The 23,993-nt window shown below is 37.8% G+C and overlaps 1 protein-coding gene across 1 annotated transcript in view; it reads left to right on the top strand.

The window, feature by feature from the left end:
• The window catches only part of TMC3 (transmembrane channel like 3), an 81,599-nt gene extending 57,958 nt beyond the window's left edge, over nt 1-23,641 (top strand). The window contains exons 16-22 of the mRNA XM_069097545.1: nt 1,152-1,280; nt 9,111-9,221; nt 10,825-10,950; nt 11,861-11,939; nt 13,956-13,998; nt 20,035-20,278; nt 22,464-23,641. Of these exons, the coding sequence (XP_068953646.1) occupies nt 1,152-1,280; nt 9,111-9,221; nt 10,825-10,950; nt 11,861-11,939; nt 13,956-13,998; nt 20,035-20,278; nt 22,464-23,310 (1,579 nt within the window). The 3' untranslated portion in view covers nt 23,311-23,641. The remainder of the gene's footprint in view (nt 1-1,151; nt 1,281-9,110; nt 9,222-10,824; nt 10,951-11,860; nt 11,940-13,955; nt 13,999-20,034; nt 20,279-22,463) is intronic.
• Nucleotides 23,642-23,993: the final 352 nt, after the last annotated feature.

Raw genomic sequence — 23,993 nt, 5'->3', positions numbered from 1 at the left:
GATGAGGGCATTATCATCCTCCCAGTCATAAAAAAATCATAAATCTGGAGTCATCCATTATTCTTACTTCTTTTTCATATTTAGATTTAATCAGTTTTCATCTTGCATTCTATCTCCCCATCATCCTTCATATTCATCCCTTTTCCTCCACTTCCACAGCTACCACCTTAACTCAGATCCTCATTTTTTTCTTGCCTGAACTATTTTTAGAGACTGCTCATTGTAATTGGTGTTTCTGGTTTTTCTCCTTCCCCCATCCATTCTCTACACAGTAGTCAAACTGTCTTCCTAAGGCAAAGAAAGCTTTGACCATTTTGCTTTGCTGACCCAATATACCTGTAGTGGCTTTTTTAATGACATTAGGCTTAAATATAGCCTGTCATTTAATACCTTCCATTATTGGGCCCCAAGTTCCTTTTCCAGGACTATTTTGCATTATTTCCCTTCATGAATTCTATATTCCAATGAAACTGGATTATAAACTGTGTCCTGAACACATTTCATCTTCTACCTCCATGCGTTGGCAAAAGGTCTTTCTGATACATTCCCTCTTATCACTGCAATCCTGGTTTTGCTTATGGTCTAGTTTAATTTTGACCTGTTTCATGTAGCCTTCTCTAGTTTCCCTAAATTCTTAGTGTCCTCTTCTTAAATTACCTTACATTTTCTCACTTGCATATATGCTGTACCACCCTCCTCTCACCCCTCCAAGCAAAATGTAAGCTCTTTAAGGACAGAAGTTGCTTTAATTTTAATTTTTTTTATCTTAAGTATCTAGGATAGTGATTTGAATATGTTAAATTATTACATGTTTGTTAAATTAGATAAATTCAGTGTGGAAGATTAATTCTACATATAGTATAAGATAAAACTTTAGGAAAAGATAGATGAGTGCTCAAGAAGAGGTAAAAAGTAGTCCAGTTTGGTTATAACAGAGTATATAAAGTGAGTAGTGGAATAAAATAAAACTGGATAGGCAGCTTGAAACCAGACTGAGGAAAGCCTTGAATGTCAAGATCAGGAATTTGTAATTAAATATATGTATATGTGTGTGTGTGTATGTGTGTGTGTGTGTGTGTGTGTGTGTGTGTGTGTGTGTGTATAATGGGCAATATATTATATGGTAATGTTGTCTTTTCTCTTTTTTACAGGATGGGGGCTTTTTTCTCACCCTGTCTTCCAGCCTTCAATGTTCTCAAGTTGATTGGTCTGATGTATTTACGGAGCTGGGCTGTGCTAACTTGTAATGTGCCCCATCAGCAAGTTTTCAGAGCTTCCAGGTTATTGAAATAACTTCTTTTTTGTTTGTTTGTTTGTTTCTTGTGTTTAATCAATTACTCTAGTACAGAATATTTTTTAAATTGTTGGTTATGCTGGGTTTTTTTTTTCACTTGATAGCATTCTATTTTTTCCAATTAAATGTAAAGAGAGTTTTTCAACAATGATTTTATAAGATTTTGAGACCTAAATTTTTCTCTCTATTCCCTCTCTTTACCTTCCCCAAAACAGCAAGTAATCTGATATGGGCAATACATCTGTGATCATGTTAAACATATTTCCTCATTAGTCATGATATGAAAGAAGAATCAGAACAAAAGGGGAAAACCATGAGAAAGAAACCAAAAAAGGGGAAAATAGTATCCTACAATCTGCATTCATACTCCACAGTTCTTTCTCTGGATGTGGATGGCATTTTGCATTATCAGTCTTGTAATTATCTTGGATCATTGCATTGCTGAAAAGAGCTAAGTCTATAAAAATTGGTCATCACAAAATGCTGCTTTTATTGTGTACAATATTTACCTGGTTCTGCTCACTTCACTATTTTTTAAGGTAGTATTTTCCTCAGTTAGGCTATTGACTCTCATTTCATAATTTTCTTGCATTGTTCTCATTTCTCTTCCCAATTTTTCCTCCACTTCTCTTATCTGCTTCTTAAGGTCCTCTATGGCCTGTAACCAGCTTGTATTTTCCTTTGAAGCTTTTGATGCAGGAGTTCTGACTTCACTTTCTTCCTCCTGTTCCATGCTTTGTTCCTTTTTGTCCCCAAAATAGGAGTCTAATGTTGGAATCTTCTGTCTGCTTTGTTTCCTTTGCCTGGTCATGTCGCCCCACAGTCACTTGACCCCTGGGCTTTTTGCCACAGTAGGACTCTGCCAACAGACAGGGGAGCTTTCATCCCAAATGCTGGGATTTTCTCAGCTACTGGAAGTATTAGATTGGTGCCCTCTCTGAGGTCTCCACATGCTCTGGCAAGCTGAATACATACTCTAGGATCTCCACCCTAGACTGCAATCCAGATCCAAAAAGGTTAAAGCAAGAATGATTACCCCTCAGACTGGTGCTTGGTCCCCCTACACTCTGCAGGCCAGCAGCTGAAGCTGCCACATGGTGCTGGCTGGCTGTTCCAGCATTTCAGCAGCTTCTTACCCCAGGGGCAAAGGCCATGCACTCACACTTACTGGGTCCCAAAGTCCAGACTGCACTGACCTCTCACTTTGTCCTTTGCATCTATGTGTTGATAAATCTGGAAACGGCCACAGCTGCTGCTGATCTGGAGTACCTCTGGCCTGTGGCTGCTCAGGCCCACCCTGGGGCTAAAGCCTCGGTGTGGGGCTGGGCTCAGCTCCCAGATTCCTTCCAGCCTGCCAGGCTGCCCTCAGAAGGAGGTTAGCTTCTCTGTGTCATTTTGTGGTTTCTGCAGCTCCAAAGTTTGTTTAGAGTCCCCTTTTTACATGGATTGGGAAAGGTGGAAGCTGAAGCAGTAGAGAGGACCTGCTTCTACTCTGCCATCTTGACTCCACCCCCCCTTCTTTCTTTTTTTAAATCAAATTAACAAAAGGTTTATCTATTTTATTGGTTTCTTTTCTTAAAACAAGTTGTAAGTTTTATTTGTTAGTTCAATAATTTTATTACTTTCAATTTTATTCATCTTTGATTTTCAGAATTTCTAATTTGGTATTTAATTGGGTATTTTTAATTTATTCTTTTTCTAGCTTTTTAACTGCATGCCTCATTCGTTGATCTGTTCTTTCTCTATTTCATTCATGTAAGCATTTAGACATATAAATTATCCCCTACATACACAGTACTCCTTTGGCTACATCACATATATTATTGTCATTCTCTTTGGTGGAATTAATGATTGTTTCTATGATTTATGTTTGACCCACTCATTCTTTAGGATTAGATTATTTAGTTTCCAATTAATTTCCATGTCCCTTTATTACATGTAACTTTTATGTGTCATGATCTGAAAAAGATGCATTTAATATTTCTGCCATTCTGCATTTGATTGTGAGGTTTTTATGCCCTAGGACATGGTCAAGTTTTGTGTAGGTACCATGTACCACTGAGAAAAATGTATATTCCTTTCTATTCTCATTGAGTTTTATCCAGGGATCTATTATATCTAAATTCTAAAATCACCTAAAATTCTATTTACCTCCTTAACTTCTTTCTTGCTTATTTTGTGTTTAGATTTATCTAGTTCTGAGAGGAGGAAGTTGAGGTCCCCCACTAGTATAGTTTTGCTGTCTATTTCTTCCTGTAACTCATTTAACTTCTCCTCTAAGAATTTGGATACAGTACCACTTAGTGGATATGTGTTGAATTTTAATTAGGTCTGTTTTTGCTTTTGCTTTGTCTCAAATCAGGATTGCTACCACTGCTTTTTTTTTTTTTTTTACCATCAGTTGAAGTATAATATATTCTGCTTTAGTCTTTCACCTTTACTCTGTGTGTATCTCTCCACTTCAAATACATTTCTTGTAAGCAACCTATTACAGGATTCTGCTTTTTAATCCATTCTACTTCCCACTTCTGTTTTATGGGAGAGTTCATCCCAATCATATTCATATTTATAATTACTGTGTATTTTCCCTCATCAAAATTTTCCCCTGTTTATTCTTTTCTCTATCCCTCCTTTCAGCCTGTCTCTCCTCCCCCATGTTTTCCTTCTGACTATTGCCTCCCTCAGTCTGCCCTTCCTTCTATTACCCACCCACTCCCTTTTCTTTTCCCTTTCCCCTCCTACTTCCCTATTAGGAAAGGTAAATGTCTATATCAAGCTGAGTATATATATGTATAATTTTCTCTTTGAGCAAAATCCAATGAGAGTAAAATTCAAACAATGCTCATCCCCTCCCTTCTTTCCCTTTACTATAGTAGGTTTTTTTTTTGTGCCTGTTCATGTGACAAATTTACCCCATTCTGCCTCCTCTTTCTCTTCAACCAGTACAAGCCTTTTTTTCCACACCTTAATTTTTTTTATATCATCACATCAAAGTCAACTTATACTCACACCCTCTGTCAATGTTTACTCCTTCTAACTGCCTTAAGAGATACAGTTCTCAAGAATTACAAGTATCATCTTCCTGTGTAGAGATGTAAACAGTTTAACCTTATGCAATAACATGGTTTTTTTCTTTCCTGTTTACAATGAAATAATTTCTTGAAAACAAAAGTAAAGAAGCTTATTACTTTGTGCTGTTCAGCAGTAAAAGTGATAACTTGAGTAAACACAAAGTATTCACTGAACTCTTAGTCATAAAAACATTGAGAGACTATCAGCCAAAAGTTATACTCCTTCCCTCATTTACTGAGTACTTGATATGTGCTAGGTATTGTAGGGAATAAAAGACTGTCTCTGTCTTTGAGGAGTCCATGAGGAAACAGGGACTAGCACCAGGCAGGGAAGAAGATGGGCCACAATTTTTCATTCCAGTTTATTTACTGTATAGACTATTTGGCAAAACTTTCATTACTGCCTGATTCTGAACTTGTTGGGGAGGTACAGCTCTGCCCTCCCTTCAGTCACTCATTGGATCACACACTATCACATGTGAGGGAAGTCATTCTCTGGTGCCTGATCATGGCATAATGGAGGCAATCATAACTGTAAAGATTTCTAGTACTCCAGGCATAAACATCCCCAAACCAGTTTCACTAAGGTCAGAGAGGCTCAGTACCAAATTGACCACAGAGTCGGGAACTTTTCATAGAAATCTCTCAAAGATTATTTACTAAGGCATTGAAGAGTTTTGATCTACATTAATATTTAGATTGCCTACAACTGATGAAATCACTAAATTAAATTAAAATATTGAGGTACAAATTTCTTGTTTATATGGCATAACCTCTTGCTAAGTTTCAAACACCATGAAAACAGGAACCATCTGAAACTGTTATTTCCCCAGAAGTGGTCATAGAAGACTTCGTACATAGTAGGTACTTAATAATACAATTTCTTGAATTTGGTTTAATCTTCTATGGCTAGCATGAATATCCAAAGTTTTAATGATTAGCCAGAAGGAAGGAAGGATCCCAGACTATAGGTTTAGGTTATCCCTCTCATAGCTTCTCCACAGGAAACAGCTGTGTGAACTTGCACAAGTCACTTAACTTTTCTGAGCTTTAGTCTCCTCATCGGTAATACGGGGTGGGGAGAGGGGAGTAAGGAGGAGTTGCATTAAATGAACATTAAGGTCCCTTCCAGCTCTAAATCTATGATCCTATGAATAAAGTGAAAAATTTAGAACTGGAAATCCCTATTTCTAAGGAGGTTATTCTATGAAGAGGAATCAGGAGATCTCAACTTGAATTTGCCCCATGACTTAAAGCATCTTTTGCTTATAGTTGCAAAGAAACTACTGAAATGAGCTGGGGGCAATGCCAACTGAAAAGCCTTCACAGAACTTACTATATAGTGAGGTAAATTAGGGACTGAGTGTTGGAAAACAGATCGAATCTGGGGTAGAAACAGATACATCATTTTAACTGCTACATCTGCTCAGACCATTCAGTCAAGCAAACTGCCTTTGTTACAATTCCTTGAGTATTTTGTTTTAGGTAGCCATGGGTTTGAAGGAAGAGAACTCAGGTTGCTATCTTTCTTCAAAGTAAAAGAAAGGATATGGCCAAGTACTTGAGTTATACATAGACTTATACAATGAGAAAAAAATTAAATTACTATATCCAGATAATCAGCTGGATCACATCCTAAACCAAGTAAGGAATTTCTTTAAGGCCTAGGCTAGATGCCCAAGCAAGATTTGTCTTTGTGCCCAATTATACTCAGTTAATAGTAACAGTTAGCATATAGCATTTTAAGGACTGCAACATGCTTTACATATATTATCTCATTTGATCTTCATAACAACCTTATCTATTATCACAATGATAATGATCATATTTTACAGATGTGAAAACTGAAGGATTTTAAGTGACTTATTCAAGGCCACCCAACTTGTGAGTACCTGAGGCAGGATTTGAATCAAGTTTTTCTGACTCCCAATCCCATGGTCTAGCCAGTGAACCACCTAATTACTCATCTGGATATTTCTGTACCACTTTTGGTCCAAGTAACATCAATTCCACTTAAAGAAATTACTTAATCTTAAATGCCTTGTTGACTCAAATTTGAGACATAGGACCCAGTCAAACCTCAGACACATACACTTACTTCTATATTTGAACAGCCTCAGACACGTTAAAAACATAATATCAATGAGAGAATCATTTAGCACAATCTCCATCAAATGAAATACCCATGATCTTACAGGTCACATTAATAGAATACAGTCTTCAATTTACAGTCATTCCCACTTAGACTATTCTGCCAAATGCTTCAATGTTACTATTTGAAGCATATTCAACCAGTTAACAACCAATAAATTGTTATTCTGCTTACTGATAGGCTCCAGAGTGTAAAACAAATCACAAAATTCTGTCCCTTCATGCCAAGTCTCTGAACCATCGTGGAATTAAAGATTTAGAGCTAGAAGGCACATCAGGGATCATCTAGGCTAACCTCCTTCATTTTACAGGTGAGGAAACTGAGTCCCAGGGAAGTTAAGTGATTTGGCCAAGATCACACTACAGTTACAAAACCAGGTCTTAGTTCAAATCCTGATCTTTTTCCACTAAATTGTACACACAATTTCTCTCCAAGGTATCTTCTAGATGAATTAAGTTTAGATAATTGGTTCCCATATTGCTGTATTTAAATAATAGAAGTATACCCTTTTCTGCACCAAAATTCTACTCCATTGTCTTGCTGTGGCAAAGAAGCATGACCTTGATTTCTCAAAGTCTATGCCAGCAGAGCACAAGCTCTGGCAAGCAGTACTGAACTGGAAAGGCTTTGACTAAGGGCTTGGTAAAAGATTCCTATATATGGACCATCTAAGGAGAAATGTAACTAAGGCAAATATATTCATCATCCAGTGAGACACAGGATAAAAAATCCTAGAGGAGGGGGACACAAAAAATTATTGAAGGTTATCTACTAAGTCAATGAAGAGTTAAAGTGTGTAACAGGGGAAGGGATGTTACATTAATAAATCAGATTCTTTAAGTATTCAAGAATGAATATATATTTTCCAACATTATGTAATGTAAGGTGCACATGGTGATAATTTAAAGTTCAATTCAACAAAGATTTACTAAGAACTTACTTAATAAAATTCTATGTGGTAAACCCTGGGGTAATAATAACCAATTATAATTACTATTATGAAGATATAACAATATTTAGCAATAATTATATATACATATTTTGTTCAGATATTATTGAATCAAATCTCAAAGCATTACAATGCCCCTTCAATGAAATATATTACTCTAAAGAAGTTAACCTCATAAAATGTAAAACCAGAAAGATGCCATATTTTTATCAAAATTTTGGCAAAGCATTTGATCAAGTCTTTCATGCTAGTCTTACTGGGAAATGCAGTCATGGGTTAGATGAGAGTTCAATTAACTGGGTTCAGAATGAATTGAATGGTTACAACCAAAGAATGATTATTGTTACTTTGGAAGGTGAGCCCAAATGGAAGTTTGTGGGGAATCTATGTTTGGTCAGTGTCAAATATTTGGATAAAGACACAAATTAAATGCTTATCAAATTTTCAGATGATATATCCCCTAAGCTGGGGGAGGTAACTAACCCACTAGCTAAGAGAGTAGGGATTCAAAACTATCTTGGTGGGCTAGAACTTTGGATTGAATCAAAGAAGTTTAAATTTGATAGTAAGAAAGTCTTACCCTTGAGTTGAAAAAAAGTCAATTTCACATATACAAGATGGAGGAAGAAAGGTTAAACAGAAATTCATAGAAAAAAGACAGGTGGTAATGGGAGGGAATATTGGACTGCCAGTTAATTTTGTATCAGCAATGTGATAAGGAAGTTAATGAGAACTCTAAGCTGTGTTAGAAAAATAAAATAGCAAAGAATAAGAAGACTATAGGGAGCTAAGTGGTGTGGTGAATAAAGCACTAGATCCAGAGTCAGGAAGACCTGAGTTTAAATTCTGCCTCAGAGAGTTACCAGCTGCATAATCCTAGGCAAGTCACTTCACCTCTGTCTGCTCCAGCTTATTTATTTGTAGAAGAAAAGGCTACCATGGATTGTGAGATGCACCAATGTAGATACTACTCACATTAGTGAAATCATAGATCCATTGCATTTTTTTTAAGTATAGCATTATATAAATCAAGCTGGTAGTAGTAATAGTAATAATAGTACTAGTAGTGGTAGTAATGGTGGTAGTAGTAGTAACCTGAACTATAGTAAGTACTTGATAAATGTTTGGTTTTTTGATTGGGTGATTATTGTTATTTCTACTAGGTTGTAGTGCTCAAGTAATTTACATAAATTACCTTATTTGGTCCTTACAATTACCATGAGTTAAGTAGTACAAGTATCATACCTCCATTTTAAAGCTGAAGAAATTGAGGTTCAGAGAGCCTTAGGGTCACATAGTGTCAGAGTCAGGATTCAAATCCAAGCTTCCTAATTCTATAAATCCATCATTCTGTGTACTCCACTTTACTACTCATATACCAGTGTGCTCCTTCCTGACCACCAGTCCCCACCATATGTTGTCTTCCCTAATTAGTATGTAACATCATATCTACACATGATTATAAATTTAAGTGAAGCAAAGTGTAAAAATGCTATACACATTCATTTCCTTTATTTTTTTTTTAGCAGTTTTCTGGTTGATAGGTCAATATCAAAGACCTTCTCTTTACCAGTTCCTTGGATTATACAGGTTGTATACAGATTTCCTGCAAAGTGAAGCCAACTATATTTGATTTTCTCATAGATCCAATAACTTCTACTTGGCGATGTTACTGTTCATGCTGTTTCTGTGCATGCTGCCAACAATCTTTGCTATTGCCCGATATAAGCCATCTTTAAACTGTGGTCCATTCAGGTGAGTGGTCTCTTCATTAAAGACTTACTTGTGTTTGGAAACTAAAACTAGTTTTAGGGAAACTGGTTTGTCTGTCACTTGAGCTCCTCATAGGATGTTAATGATCCAATTCCCCTCAATTCACATAACCTAAAACTAACAAAGGGGAGACAGACAGACACAGAGATAGAAAGACAGAGACAAACAGAGAGAGGCAGAGAGGAACAGAGACAGAAATGGAAGGGGGAGGGAAGGAGGGAGAGGAGAGAGAAAAAATACTTAGAAACCAGAACTCAGTTTTCACGTTGATTGCTCTTTATGATGAATCAGCCAATTTTGATAACTTTTTCAATATTTGATAACTTATTTGAAATAAGACTCTAAAGCGTGTTGCCTTTCATACATCATCCCATCTGAAATTCATAACCACCCTACGAAGTAGTTACTACAGTGTAGAGAAGTTAAATGATTTCTCCATGGCTACATAGCTAGTAAGTGTCAGCACTGGCATTGGAACTGAAATTTTTCAGAATCTAAGGCCAGCTCTCTACCCATCTATGCAAAATCAAGGGCATTTTGTGAGTTTGAAACAATTAGCTAACATCCATATGACTCCACTCTGCTGCTAAAGAAGTTAGGGTAGAGTGTGGGATCAGAGTGGAGGGGAGGGGAAAGAATAGTATGTATTGGTTTGTTTTTTATTTCCAAATAATATGCATGATGCTGTAATTCATAGTTTCAATAATAATTAGATAGTTATCAACTAAAAAACCAGATATAATTGGCAGGGTACTTATGTTATCATTTAATAGTATTTAGTGAAAGATAATTATGGAATGGCAGGTTAAGATAATGAATAAGGATCATCCTTGGAGGAATGAAGACAAGTTCCACCTCTGATATATTCTGACTGTGTGACCTTGTACAAGTCACCTAACTAGTAGCTGACCCTAGACAACTCTACTCAGTCAATCAATCATTCAGCAAACACTTATTAAATGCTTACTCTATGTCAGTCACTGTGGTAAGTGGTCCAATTAAAAAAAAATGCAGGCTATGTGGCTTGCTTATGTTTCCCTCCACCACCACCCACCCCACCTCAACTGAAGATGTGTTCAAACATCATAGATAAGAACAGTCTAATAAAGGGATTACAGACTGCAGGATAAATTAGCAAAGACCTGATGGCCATCTTTAAATACTTCCCAGGCTGCCATGTAGAAAAACTTTATGTTGCTTTACAAGGCAGAACCAAGGACTAATAAGTAAGAGTTATAGTGAGGAAGTTTTTGTCTGTTTTTTGTTTGTTTGTTTGTTTTGTTTTTGTTTTTTCCAGAATTTCCTAACAGACTTACTTGTATAGTAGTGATTTCCCTACACAGAGGTATAGGAGCTGAATTACCACTTTGTCAAAAACATCATTAGGAGGATTCCCGCTACTAGCTGAAAGCTGGGCTAGATTGCCTACAAAGTTTCTTCCAACTCTATGAGTCTAGTTTTATCAAGTCCTGATTGCTTCAAATATTGCTTCAAGTGTTGAAGTATTAATGCTTGGGCCTCATATTTGTTTGTCTAACCAGTAGCAATAAACTTGCTTTTTTGTTTGTTTTTTCCCCTCTCTCAGTGGGCAAGAGAAAATCTATGATATTGTGTCTGAAACTATTAAGAATGATTTTCCCTTGTGGTTCAACTCAGTGATTGGCTACATTAGCAGCCCAGTTGTCATTCTTCCTGCTTTGCTTCTTCTCTTGTAAGTATGATACTCTCAAATCTATTATAATGTTGTTTCACAGTACTGATTTAATCTGGTTCACAGAAGCCAATGCTCCTTAACCTTGGATTTAATTTGTTGATTCCAGTAATATTCCCTTACTTTCTCTTCTATTTTCATCTTTCCCTTCTAGTCGTTAACATATATACTTTGACTATTTTGCCTATTACTATGTGGCATTCAATAAAGTCACTCTATCTCTTGGGCCTTCAGTTAATTTCCCTGTAGAACAAAAGTATTTATTGAGTATATTCTTAGCTGTGGCTGGGATTCAGGAACTTATCTCCCAAATCACAAAAATACATAATGCCACTATAAGTGATTCCATGCAACCAATATCAGTGTCTCAGAAAATCAGACTCTAGTGTTTGTCCTCACTTTTCCTACACACACAATTCAATTGGGTAGGGAAGGGGAAAGGACAAACACAGAGGAGAGTCAGATTCAGATAGATACAATTGTTCTAGTAGAAGGAACTCCCCATTACCCAGAGATCCTGTCCTTGACCCCAGTCTTCCTCACATGACTGATAGTCATCAACCTCCCAACTGCAGAGAGTAGACAGAAGTAGGGAGAAGCATCAGATGGAGTAAAGACAGTGAACAAAGGCAGATCTTTAAGGAATAGAAAGTCTGGACAAGTGAATAATTCTGTTGTGGGATTTTGAAAGGACATGAGGTGAAGAGACAGATCCTTGATAGCAATGGAGAGGAATTGTGCTTTGACTTACCCAAGATATTAGCACCTTGAAAAAATGCTTGACCACTTTGCTATAGTGGCTTTGTCCTTTCTGGCTCCATATGAGACCTTCCAGAAATGTAGTTGCTCTTAAAAGTGTGTGTGACTTTTCTCCCAACCAATTATATGATTATACCCTGTTCTCTTATAGCATGCTGATCTATTACCTTCAGAGTATTGCAAGGTCACTGAAGTTCACCAACAGTCAGCTGAGAATGCAAATTCAAAGTGCAAGTATTAATTAAAACTACCTATTCTGTGTTTTTATTCTTTCCTATTGACCCTAAACCCCAAATAAAATCTCAAAGCAATATTATTTTAGAAGTTTACAGAATATGTGGTAGTTCTTGCTGAAGTTTATTATTTATTTTCATTTCACTAAAGAATTCATCACCTATTAGAATTTAGCTACCTATTCTTAGCTATGCTGGTCATTGGAAAGTAGTTTATTGGCAGGACTATACCTGAAAGCTTGCCTGCTTGACAGAACCTGCTAAGATTTGTATTCTGCTGATAGACTCCAAAGTCATCTCTGTGCTATAATACTACATTAGAGAGGTGTAGGGGGTTCTATTGGAAGACAAAGGACCTGGGTTAGTATCCTGGCTATAATACTTACTGCTTCTTTGACTTTGGACAAGTCACTTCATGTCTTAGGGCTCAGTTTCCTCACCTGTATAACAAGAGAGTTGGACAAGATTGTCTCCAAGGTTCTTTCTAGTTCTAAATCCATGATCAGTGATCATATTTATCTGACATGTTGTGGTTGTTGTCATTCAGTCATTTTTCAGTCATGTTTGACTCTTTATGACCCCATTTGGAGTTTTCTTAGCAAAGATGAAGTGGTTTGCCATTTCCTTCTCCAGCTCATTTTACAAATGAGGAAACTGAGGCAAACAGGGTTAAGTGACTTGCCCAGGGTCACACAGCTGGTAAGTGTCTGAGGCCAGATTTGAACTCAGGAAGATGAGTCTTCCTGAATCTAGGCTGGGAACTCTATCCACTGGGCTATGTAACTGCCCTTATCTGGCAAAACATGTGATTAATACTATCTCTAAGCATATCATCAAATAACTTCTTGTTTAATGATACTGCTTATGGATATATGGCCCTTTTTCACCTAAGAAGGATGTAATATTATCATCATCATTTTTCATAATTCAAGGTGGGTGGGTATGTTGGGTGTGTTTGTGAGGGATGGTGTCCTTCTTAGAAGTCTGAACTGCAATTTGGATATACTACCATCAGGCACCTATTGCTTTTGTCTTAGTTCAATCAATCCATAGGTTCAGGGGTACAAAAAGACATTTTTGTACTGATAGAGCTTCAAAAAAAATTAGTTCTGAGGCATATGTAAAGGTAGAAGGAAATCTTCTCTTTCTCTGTTCCCAACAATGTTCCTGGCTAGTCAACCATAAATTAGTTTCAGAGCAGACAGTAATAGTTTGAATTAGTTATCCGTCTAGGGCTATCTATATCTGGTCTAATACTGATTGATAGCTTAGCCACATAGCCAAAGGAAACAATGAAGCTCTGAAGGAGATTATGTAGACAGACCTTCCTCTTTCTGCTCCATTGATTCAACAAAAGAAGATGCCAGGCAGCATACTAAGGATTCACAAATACAACAGGAAACCTCAATGAATCCTAACACTACTACTTAATATCTTTCTTCCCAGAGACTAATCAGGAAAACATTTACACCAAACTAAAAATAGTTTGTGGGGACACAATATGACATGAGCATCAATGGCATAGTCATAGTCTGACCATGTGCACACTCAGGCAAGGGGAGGAGGTTGTCTGCAATTGATGGGGAAAAAAAGGATTGTGGGGATGCTAGGGGGAAAGGCAGACTTCGGGAAAATGACAAGAAGGCTATGGTAATGGGACCTACAGTGGTAGTGGTGGTGATTATCCAGGGACAGTTGTGGCTATGTGGATGGAAGAATTGCCACTAGCCTTCCTTTTGGAGAAGAATGGGGGATGGGGCAGGACTTTTGGGGCAAAGCTCTGCTTATATTCATTCTAGTGAAGGCTCTATGCTTTAACAGTATATAAGTTACTGGGAGGGGGATGGAGATGTTGGGGCTAGGTATTTCAGTGGGCCAATGTCCCCTAAATGCTCCAATGTAGTTACATCACTCAATGGGTACATACATTTCTAATCTCTAGCAGTGTCATTTTTTTATTGCTTAAAGTTTGATCCATATCAAAATCACAAATAATTGTCATGTATATTTTAGGATAGATCTGAAGACAAGAAAAAAGTTGCCCAAATGATAGGAGGTAAGTGGAAAATGTAAAATAATACAAAGAATGAACATCTTACTTAGTGCAATATATTCAAAAACACAGGATAGGAACATTGAAGTCAGTGCAGGAAAATTGGTCTCATCCATATTTACTTCCTTACCAATTCTTCTCAGCTACAGGTTTGTTGTTGAAAATGAAGAAAATAAACCAAATATAGTGATCAAAAATGAGTTTGATACAAGGTCCAATTAACAGCTTTAAGACACTGAAGTGTCAAAAATAATAAAATAACGAAATAAAGAAAACTTTATTTGATGCTTGAAGACTTTGATTTAGGTCTGCTCTGCATCACTTGCTAGTTGTATGATCTTGGGAAAGTAGGTATCAATCTCTCTCAGCCTCAGATTTCTCTCTCTCTCTCTCTCTCTCTCTCTCTCTCTCTCTCTCTCTCTCTTTTTCTTTTTGGAGCAGGGAAGGTAGGGCAATTGGGGTTAAGTGACTTGCTCAAGGTCACAAGACTAGTTTTGTGTTTGTGTTAAGTGTCTGAGGCTGGATTTGAACTCAGGTTCTCCTGACTCCAGGGCCAGTGCTCTATTCACTGTGCTCCCTAGCTGCTCTGAACCTCAGCTTTCTCATTTGTAAAATGAAAATAAGAATAACTTCCCTATCTATTCTATAAGGTTGTTGGGAAGATTAAAGTGAGATAATGTATATAAAATTCTTTATACTCATAATATGATGTATTTTGTTGTCATTCACTCTATTTCAGTTGGGTCTGACTCTTCATGACCCCATTTGGGGTTTTCTTGGCAAAGATACTAGCACAGTTTGACAATTCCTTTTCCAGTTCATTTTACACATGAGGAAACTAAAGTAAACAGGTTACATGACTTGCCCAGGATCACAAGTCTATTTAGTGTCAGGTCATATTTGAATTTAGGAAGAGGAGTCTTCCAGACTCCAGACTGGGTACTCTATCCACTGCATCACCTAGAGGTCCAAAGTGCATTATATACATTAGTGAAAAATGAATGTATAGATGGATGAATCCACAGTCAAAATAGCCTTCTAAGCTAAAATGGAAAGATGGTGAGGTAGATATATACAAAGAGAGAAAATATGAAATTCCCAGAGAATAAACCTGAAATAAATAGAAAGCCCTACACCCCCCCCAAAAAAAAAACATTGGATGGATGTTGATGTCCTTTTGCCCCATTTCTTTGCTCCATGGAATTACTAATTATTACCAGAATTATCAATCCTGCCTTTGTACTGATACAACATAGCCTCAGTTCAAACTCCATTTATTTTTTCCCCTATCTGTCCCTACCCACTTCCCAACATACATACTTATCATTCTTCCCTAGCACCTATTGAGAATTGAAACCAATCCAATTGACTCTCTGGGAAGGCTTAATCATGGAACCTGACTTTGTTATAAAAAATTATAATTGAGAAACCAACTACAGCATCTTTACCATACTCTATGGAACCATATTCTCTGTCAAAGAATAAAAGCACAATTTTATCTATTATTAGGTGATGCAGTGGATAGAGCCCTGAGCCTTGGATGAGAAAGATCAGAGTTCTTATCTGGCCTCAGATATTTATTGCTGTTTGACCCTTAGGAATTTGCTTAACCTCTTTCTACCTCAGTTTTCTGTACTATAAAATAGGGATAATAATAGCATAGCATCTACATCCCAGGAATGTTATAAGAATCAAATGATAGTATTTGTACATTTGTACAATGTAGCCCATTGTATCAATGGGATTTGAATTACAACTCCCAACATGAAGTCTAAAGCTACTCTTCCTTCACCACACTGTCTCTCCAGCTATGACTAAACAAACCTTTCACTGGAAATTTTTTACCCCAAAATAAATAAGAACTCTGCTGATTCCAGTGAGTGGAAAAGAAGACAGTAAAGAGGAACAGAGAGTTGAAATACATGGGGAAGGGCTTCATTGTGAAAAGAGACATCGGAAATAATAAGGGGCCTAAGGTTCCTGGGATTAAGAGGGTTAGGGATGATGGTTAGGAATAGATGTTTTACTGGAGTTAGCAGATAGCTACCCAAGTCAGGTCATGTAGTCAGTGAATTCCATCTGTGGCTGCTTCTCACTCTGGGTGGGAGCGGGGAGGGGTGGGGGGGGGTACTTTAATTAAGTGTCATGGGATCTGGGTTTGAATCCCTGCTGGGCCACTTACTGACTGGTCAAGTCATTAACCTCCTTGAACCTCAGTTTCCTCACCTGTAAAATGACAGGATTGACCTAGATGGTCTCTAAGGCCCCTTCCAACTCTAAATCTATCTGCAATCTTGTGATCTACCAAATGACTGATTTGGGCTAGATCACCTCTAAGACATGATTCCTTGACTGCAGGAGCCTATGAGGTTCTTGTTATAGCACAGTCAGAATCAATTTTTGCTAGTGAGGGATCTGCAGATGTCTAGTCCTTTGATAGCTATTCCTGTACCACTCCCTTTGATCCTTAAAGGACTCTTGCCAGATGGCCAACTGGAAACTGAAAATTGAGCCAGTGGTGGTTGTATCTACTCGTCTGAAACTCACCATCTTTGGAGTTTGAACACTGACAGGAAATTTTACTAAGCAGGAAGCTAATTTTTTTAAGTCTATTTATTTTTAGTTTTCAACATTCACTTCCACAAGTTTTAAATTTTCTCCCCATCCCTTTACACTTCCCTCCCCAAGACAACATGCAATTCTATATAGGCTCTACATATACATTCCCATTAAACATACTTTCACATTAGTCATGTTCTATAAAAGAAACAGAATGAATAGAAGGAACCATAAGAAAGAAAAAACAAACAAAACAGAAAATACTCCTAAGCAGGAAACTTATTTTGGACATCCATGAAAACGTAGGGCCCATACCAAGCCTCAAGAAGCTAATAAAAATGTTCTACTCTAAAAACTAATAAAAGAGCAAGATAGATACATTTCCACTTTGTAGGGACTAAAAAACACAATGGTGATGGAGTCATACTGATTTCAAGTTATGAATATTTATGTGAATATTCACATTGATGTTTATTATTTATGTTCATTGAATGTGTATTTGTCCTAGTGATTCACTGTGAATCATGGATTGTTGTTTGTTCTTTGTTTGTGAAGAGGACCAATAACATCACCAGGTGATGTCTTGGCTTGTATGTGAACAGATTTAAGTGAGGCAGAGCTGCACAAAGTCCTCAGTCTCACTCTCTCTTCCAGAGTTATTGAAGTTCAGTGGCAAGACAAAAGTCAGTATGACTGGTGATAGCTCCAGATGCAGTGGATGCCCTTGGGGTCTTTGATATCTGGCCAAGATCTAAGCACTCCACAGGGCCTGCTTTAGCCACCTTCATGGCTGTTGAAACAAATTAATCCTATGTCAGGATCACTGCCAAATAATATTTGCCTATTGGGCAAAGTCCAGTGTAAATCAGGTCATTTTCCAAGTGAGAAATTACTAAGTACCTCAGGATAATAATAGTATAGATTTTATAAACACAAAATGTCCTGATGTTTCATAATCTTTTATTGTTTCCTATAGAAATTCTGTTAAATTGATGTTATTAGATCTACTGTCAAAAGATTCTCTCCTCTGAGTCTCAGTTTCCTCATTTTTAAAAATTAGGAGAATTATTAAATCATCTCTAGGGGCTAAAATACTATGGGACAATTTCCTCTTATTTCCCCCCACCCCAACCTCATCCACATGTTACATAGCATGTAACTGGAAAAATTAAGAGTAGAATTCACTATGTCTGATACACTTAGTTCACAATCCTTATTTTTTTTTTGTTTTTTCTTTTAAAGCAATTGCTTAGGGGCGGCCAGGTGGCTCAGTGACTAAGAGCACTGGCTCCAGTGTCGGGATGACCTGGGGATCAAATCCGGGCTCAGATACTTAGCACCACACCCAGAAATAACTGGCAGTATAACCTTGAGCAAGTTACTTAACCCCGATTGCTTTAAAGAAAAAAAGAAAAAAAAAAGCAATTGGGGTTAAGTAATTTGCTCAAGGTTACAAGACCAGTTATTTTGTGTGGGTGTCAAGTATCTGAGGCCATAACCGACCCCAGGTCTCCTGATGCCAGGGCCAGCACTCTTACTGCGTCACCTGGCTGCCCCACGAGTCCCTTGTTTTTATACTCAACTATTTAAAGAAGCAAAAAATCCAACAGGATCCAAAATTCCATAATATTAAAAAGGGAGGAGGGAGACTTTAATTTAATAAATCAACCCAATTAGTGGTTAGTTCAGTTCATGAGACATTTATGAAGCAATGACTACATTATAGGTCCTGAGAGAGATACAAAGACTAGATCAGACACTATGTTATCATGGAGATGACAGTCTAGAGGCATAAGTGTATTAGAGAGATGCCCCAAAAAAGTACCATATTAGGAAGGAGAGGTCATTACACACTGGGGAAATCAAGAAAAGCTTCATGGAAGAGGTGGCATGAGTGAGGTTTCAAAAGATAAACAGGAATTCATCAGGAGAATAATCATAAAATTCACATTTATAAAGCAATTTAATATTTACAAAACTTTCCCTACAAATACCCAGAAAGGTTGGCAGTATAATTGTGACTAAGCCCATTTTGCTGATGAGGAAACTGGGATGTTAGGAAGATCAAATAACTTATCCAAAGTCACAAAGCTAATAAACAATGGAGCTAGGATTCTAACTCAATTTCTCTAATTCTACAATCAGTGCCTTTTCCATAAACAGCCTCCTACAAAGGCAAAAGGAAGTAGAAATAGTGACAGAGGGACATTCTAAACAAAGGAAACAGTGAGCAAAGGCATGAAGATGAGAAAACCAAGAATGTAGAGGAGAATAGTATGAGATATGGCTAGAAAGACAGATGGTGGAGGACTTTGAATTGCAAGAGGAAAAGTTTGACTTGAACTTGGTAGACATTAGTCTATACACGCTGATTAAGCTTCTATTCTATGCCAAGTACTGTGTTCAGCTCTAGAGATGCAAAGAGAAGCAGAAAACCGTCCTGGGCCTTGAGGAACTCAGTCTGAAGAGGGAGAAAACACACACATGAGACAATTGGAGATGATCAACAGGGAGAAGGCCCTAGCAGTGAGTAGAGTCTAGAAAGGCTTCCTATAGAAGGCAGGGACATGAAGGAAGGCGGTGAAGTCAGGGGACTGAGATGAGGAGGGAATTCTAGGCATGGCAGACAACTAACTGATGAAAGTATGCACTGCTGGGAGACAGAATGTCTTACCTGACGATTAGAAAGGAGGCCACTGTCAATGGACTGCAGACTGACTACATGGAGCAGGGAGAGATATCCCAAAGGTAAAAAATGATAGGATTTGGCAACAAAGTAAATATGAAAGAGAGTAAAAAGTTAGAGGTTGACACCTAGGTTGTGAACCTGGGTAACTGGGAAGGTGGTACTGCCCTTTTTAGAGTTGTGACTTCCTTGAGGGCAAGGACTATCTTTTGCTTCTTTGTGTCCTCAGTACTTAGTACAGTGCCTGGGACATGGTAGACATTTGACAAATATTTACTGATTGACTGACTCACCAGTAACAGGGAAAACTGGAAGGGGGTGGAGGCTTGGGGTAAAGATAAAATTAGGTTTTGGATGTTTTTGAGTTTAAGTTGTCTACAGGACATCCAGTTTTAAAAATTCAGTAGGCAATTGGATGTACAAATCTAGAGCTTCAGAAAGAGTTTAGGGATGGATAAATAAATCTGAGAATTATCAACCTAGAGTTGAGAATTGAAGCCATAGGAGTTGATGAGATCACCAAGGGAAATTGTATAGAGGGAGAAGAGAAGGGGGCCTAGGACTCAGACCTTAAGGATACCTACCTTTAGTGAAATGACTTGATAAAGATCTAGTAAGGAGGTTGAGAAGGAGCCACCCTATAGTTAGGAAGAGAACCATGATAGACCAGTTTCCTGGAAACCCAGGAAGAAGAAAGTGTCAAAGAGAGGAGGGCATCAGGTTGTCATTGAAGGATTTTGAACAGAAGAGTAACATGAATAGGTCTGTGCATTAGTCTTTTATTACATTTTTAGCCAGGACCCAGACCCAGGAAGGAAGCAAGAAGAAACCTCTGGAAAGTGATTTCGTCAATCAGCAGGCCTCAGCTCACTCACTGACTCCCAAGAAAAATGGCAATGTGGTCAGCTTTGACTCCCCAGGCAGCAGAATTCCAACCATTTCACAAGCTATAACCCAGACTAAGATCTCCAGGCCAGTAGAGATCTCTTCTCCAGTTACTGGTATCTCCAAAGCACGATCTGAGCCCATTGACAACAGGTAAGGTTCAGCCTTAATGGGACTAGGAGAAACTCCTGCATTTAGCCACAATGAGAATAAAAGCATAAACTGAGTAGTGTTTTGAATAACCTTGTACTAAGGGACTTTTAGTTAGTTTATGAAAAGGCATAGCTATACATGAGCACTTTGGCAAAGTCATAGTTTCCATAGCAACCAAGGTGCTAAGGAAAATAAGGAAGCTGTATAAAGTGGTATTTTGGTCTAGATTTAATGTGGGATAGGAAGTTCTAGCTAAGTAAACTCCCTTTGGCAATGCAGATGTCACCTGCTCTGCAATTTATAGTCTTAGAGTAGGAGTTCCTTATTTTTTTAAGTCAAGGACTCCTTTGGCAGTCTGGCAAAAATTATGGACCCCTTATCAGAACTCTGTTTTTAAATGCATAAAGTAAAACACATAGGACTACAAAGGAAACCAAAAGTTAGTGAAAATAAAGATGTAATTTATTTTCTGATTCAAGTTTGTGGGCCCCCTGAAATCTATCCACAGAGGCCCATGGTCCTCACAATGAAGAGGTCTTAGAGAGTTGCCAGGGAGCCCTGAAAGGTTAAAATGGTGTGCTAAAGTCAATACAATCAAAAAGTCATGGGGCAGCGAGACAGTGAATAGATTACCAGCCCTGGAGTCAAGAGGACCTTAGTTCAAATCCAGCCTCAGACACTTAACACACACAAAAACTAGCCATGTGACCTTGGGCAAGTCACTTAACCTCAATTGCCCTCCAAAAGCAAAGATAGATAGATAGATAGATAGATAGATAGATAGATAGATAGATAGACAGACAGACAGATAGATATTTAAAAAACAAAACAAGACAAAAAGTCAGGAGGATTTCAAACCCAGTCTTCTTTCCTCCCAGGACAGCTGGAGGAAATTAAGAGGGGGAAAAAGAAGAATATAGAAATGGATATATTCTTACTCTCAGGATTTCTTCATCCAAACACACTTGTCATACCCCAGGCAAAGGAGATTTCATAATACAACTCCAACTTGTTTATATTACTGAAATGATCTTCCTATAAATCCCTTCTCCAAAGACCTCTAATACCTCATTGTGCATAGAGGTGGCATAGGGTTCATCTCTATGCCAGCGGAGAGCAGGTATCGGCAAGATGAGAAAACTTCAAGCATAAGTTCAACCATGTATCATCTAGCTAAGTTAAGAGAAATGTTTGTTACCAGCAAGTTAACCACCAGATGAATTTATGTGGGGGGAAGAAGAGATAAGGGGTTAGGCAGGGTTGCACTAATTGGTGGAAAACCTCTATACAGATGAAATTACAGATCTTTGAAATATTGAAGAAAGCATCCTTGTGAAACATGTAGAGAACAAACATCTTTGTTTCCATTTTACAGAGAAGGAAACAGAAAAATAATTCATAGTTAAATGACTTGCCCAAACTCAAGCTAACATTCCAAGGTAGAGAATAGAAATGTTATGGCAATCATGGCATCACACCTTTGTTTCACCTGCTCATATGCAAAAATTGCCCCCCAAATCTTTCAAAATTGAGAAAATAGTTTGTATTTTTCTAGGTCACCACTAGTTTAGACTTAATATTCTTAGTGTTAAAAAAATGATGCTAAATATTTTTCCCTAGGTATTTCCTCACCCATAAAATGAAGGATGGGGCTAGATGGCCCTTCCAGCTCTACCTCCTTGTGATTCTATGATCATTTTCCCCCAAGGTATCACAAGATGCTGTCTACAAGCCACAAGGAAAGAATATTCATTTCCATTTCAATAAACATTGATTCAAAGTAGGCAGCACCAAACTTTGTTCACCAGAAATGTAGCTCAACATATGGTGGAGTAGGGTAAGCATAGAGAGATACAGCTATTTGGTGTTTGCAAGGTTTTCAAGTAGATTGAATAAAGTCCTTCAAAGGTAATTGTGAGCTCCACATCCCTAGGATCCTTTAGGAAAAACAAATTAATGTGATTTCATGATTAATGTGTCAGCATAATGTCCATTTTAGGAATTTGGTAGATAAGGCAAATGAGCTGTTTCAAATGGCTTGCTTATCATGTTTTAAATTACACACCAGAGACATAAACTCTGGTATGAGATAAAGAATTCCCCATAAAACTTTGACATTTACAGCTCAGGAAGAAATTAAGCCCCAGGAAGAACAGAGTCCAAGGTTTTGTTTTTTTTTTTTAAGGTATCCGTATTTTACACATGATAGTGACCTCTGCAAGGCCAAGCCCTGTACCCCCGTTACTTTCAAGAAACACTTGGAGGATATCTACTCAGAGCCTCTCCTTCAAAAAGGCAACCAGCAAGTGAATCCTGATGTGATTGGAACAGGGGCCCCAGGGTTTGTAGGGAGACGAACCCATGTCCCTAGATATTACATCGTTAATGAGAGGGAATCCCGCCGAAAGCCTCGTTCCACCTCTAGATCACCAAGGCACTTTCATAGGGAAAAAGTGGGTGACTTTGGGGAGATATATCCTAGGAACAAAAGAGGCTATGTGTTATCAAAACCCCACCATGCCTACACCTCACATTTGAGTGATGAAGAGGAAGAGGAGGAATTGAGAAGGGACATATTCAATAGATCCTTTCGTCCACGATCCCTCTCAGACCTTCATCAGACACCTCATTTTTATGTTGGTGAACGAACAGAGAGCCAAATCTTGGCTCCTGAAGATCTGGCTAGAATGCACTACCAATCTTGGAATGATGGCTTTGAGGTAGACCACTACCAACCAGTTTATTTGTACAAAAAGTCTCGATTACGGAATTTTAACCCAGAACCCCGGTACCCAGAGTATTTCATGAAACCAAAAACCACACAAAAGATGGAACCATCCTTTACAGAGTCAGATTCAGTGTCTGCCTCTAGCAGTGACCAGCAAAACAGCAGCACTGATCAATACATCCAAGTCATTCATAATAAAGACAAATACATGAAGTCTGCATGCAAGTTTAGCAAAAAGAAATCCAAGTCTAGGCTCGAACTGACTATTTCAGATCCCAGTGAATTGATTTGTTCAAATGTCTAAAAGGAGTAGATTTGTTGTCACCTCTGGAGAAGAGCAACACATCATTATGATTCTGATATCAAGAATGAGGGTGTACATTAGAGACTTTCTGGAAAGAGAAATAAATCATATCTCATGATGGACCAATGGGGCTAAGATTTGACCTGAGAGGGAAATAAATCCATGATGAACTGCATACTCATGGATCCTCAATGCTCTGAAACCTTTCTGTTCTAGAACATCAGCAACAAATATGTATGTGGACAACCATTTAATATAGATCATGTTTTTATGGGCAACTGGTTGCAGGCAAACACTTGGCACCATTCCTGATGTTTGATGTCAAAGGAAAAGGACACACAACTCAAGCTGTCTTTCCACCTCATTCTGTGTCAAAAAGGGTAAAGTCACTGCCATTGGAGAGGCTCAATTTATATAACCGAGATAGCTCCAATTAGTTGCTCATCCTTAAAAATAATAATAATAAAGTCCTGTGTTTATTGTTGCACTCTTTTAAGAAGTATAATAATTTCCAATGTAATAAAAAAACTGTCAATGATTTTTCATTTCTCTACAGCTAGGCTTATAAAATCTCTCTCTCTCTCTCTCTCTCTCTCTCTCTCTCTCTCTCTCTCTCATATGTGTTTGTCTGTGTGTGCATGCATGTGTGTGTAACTTTTCCCAGTCAGTCAATAAACATTAAT

The sequence above is a fragment of the Petaurus breviceps genome, unplaced genomic scaffold, assembly GCF_028583685.1.
Source record: "Petaurus breviceps papuanus isolate PSGF00001 unplaced genomic scaffold, PetGlider_PUasm1.0 37, whole genome shotgun sequence".
Taxonomy (NCBI): domain Eukaryota; kingdom Metazoa; phylum Chordata; class Mammalia; order Diprotodontia; family Petauridae; genus Petaurus; species Petaurus breviceps.
The sequence above is the reverse complement of the archived record's forward strand: the minus strand, read 5'-3'. Positions and strand labels throughout refer to the sequence as shown.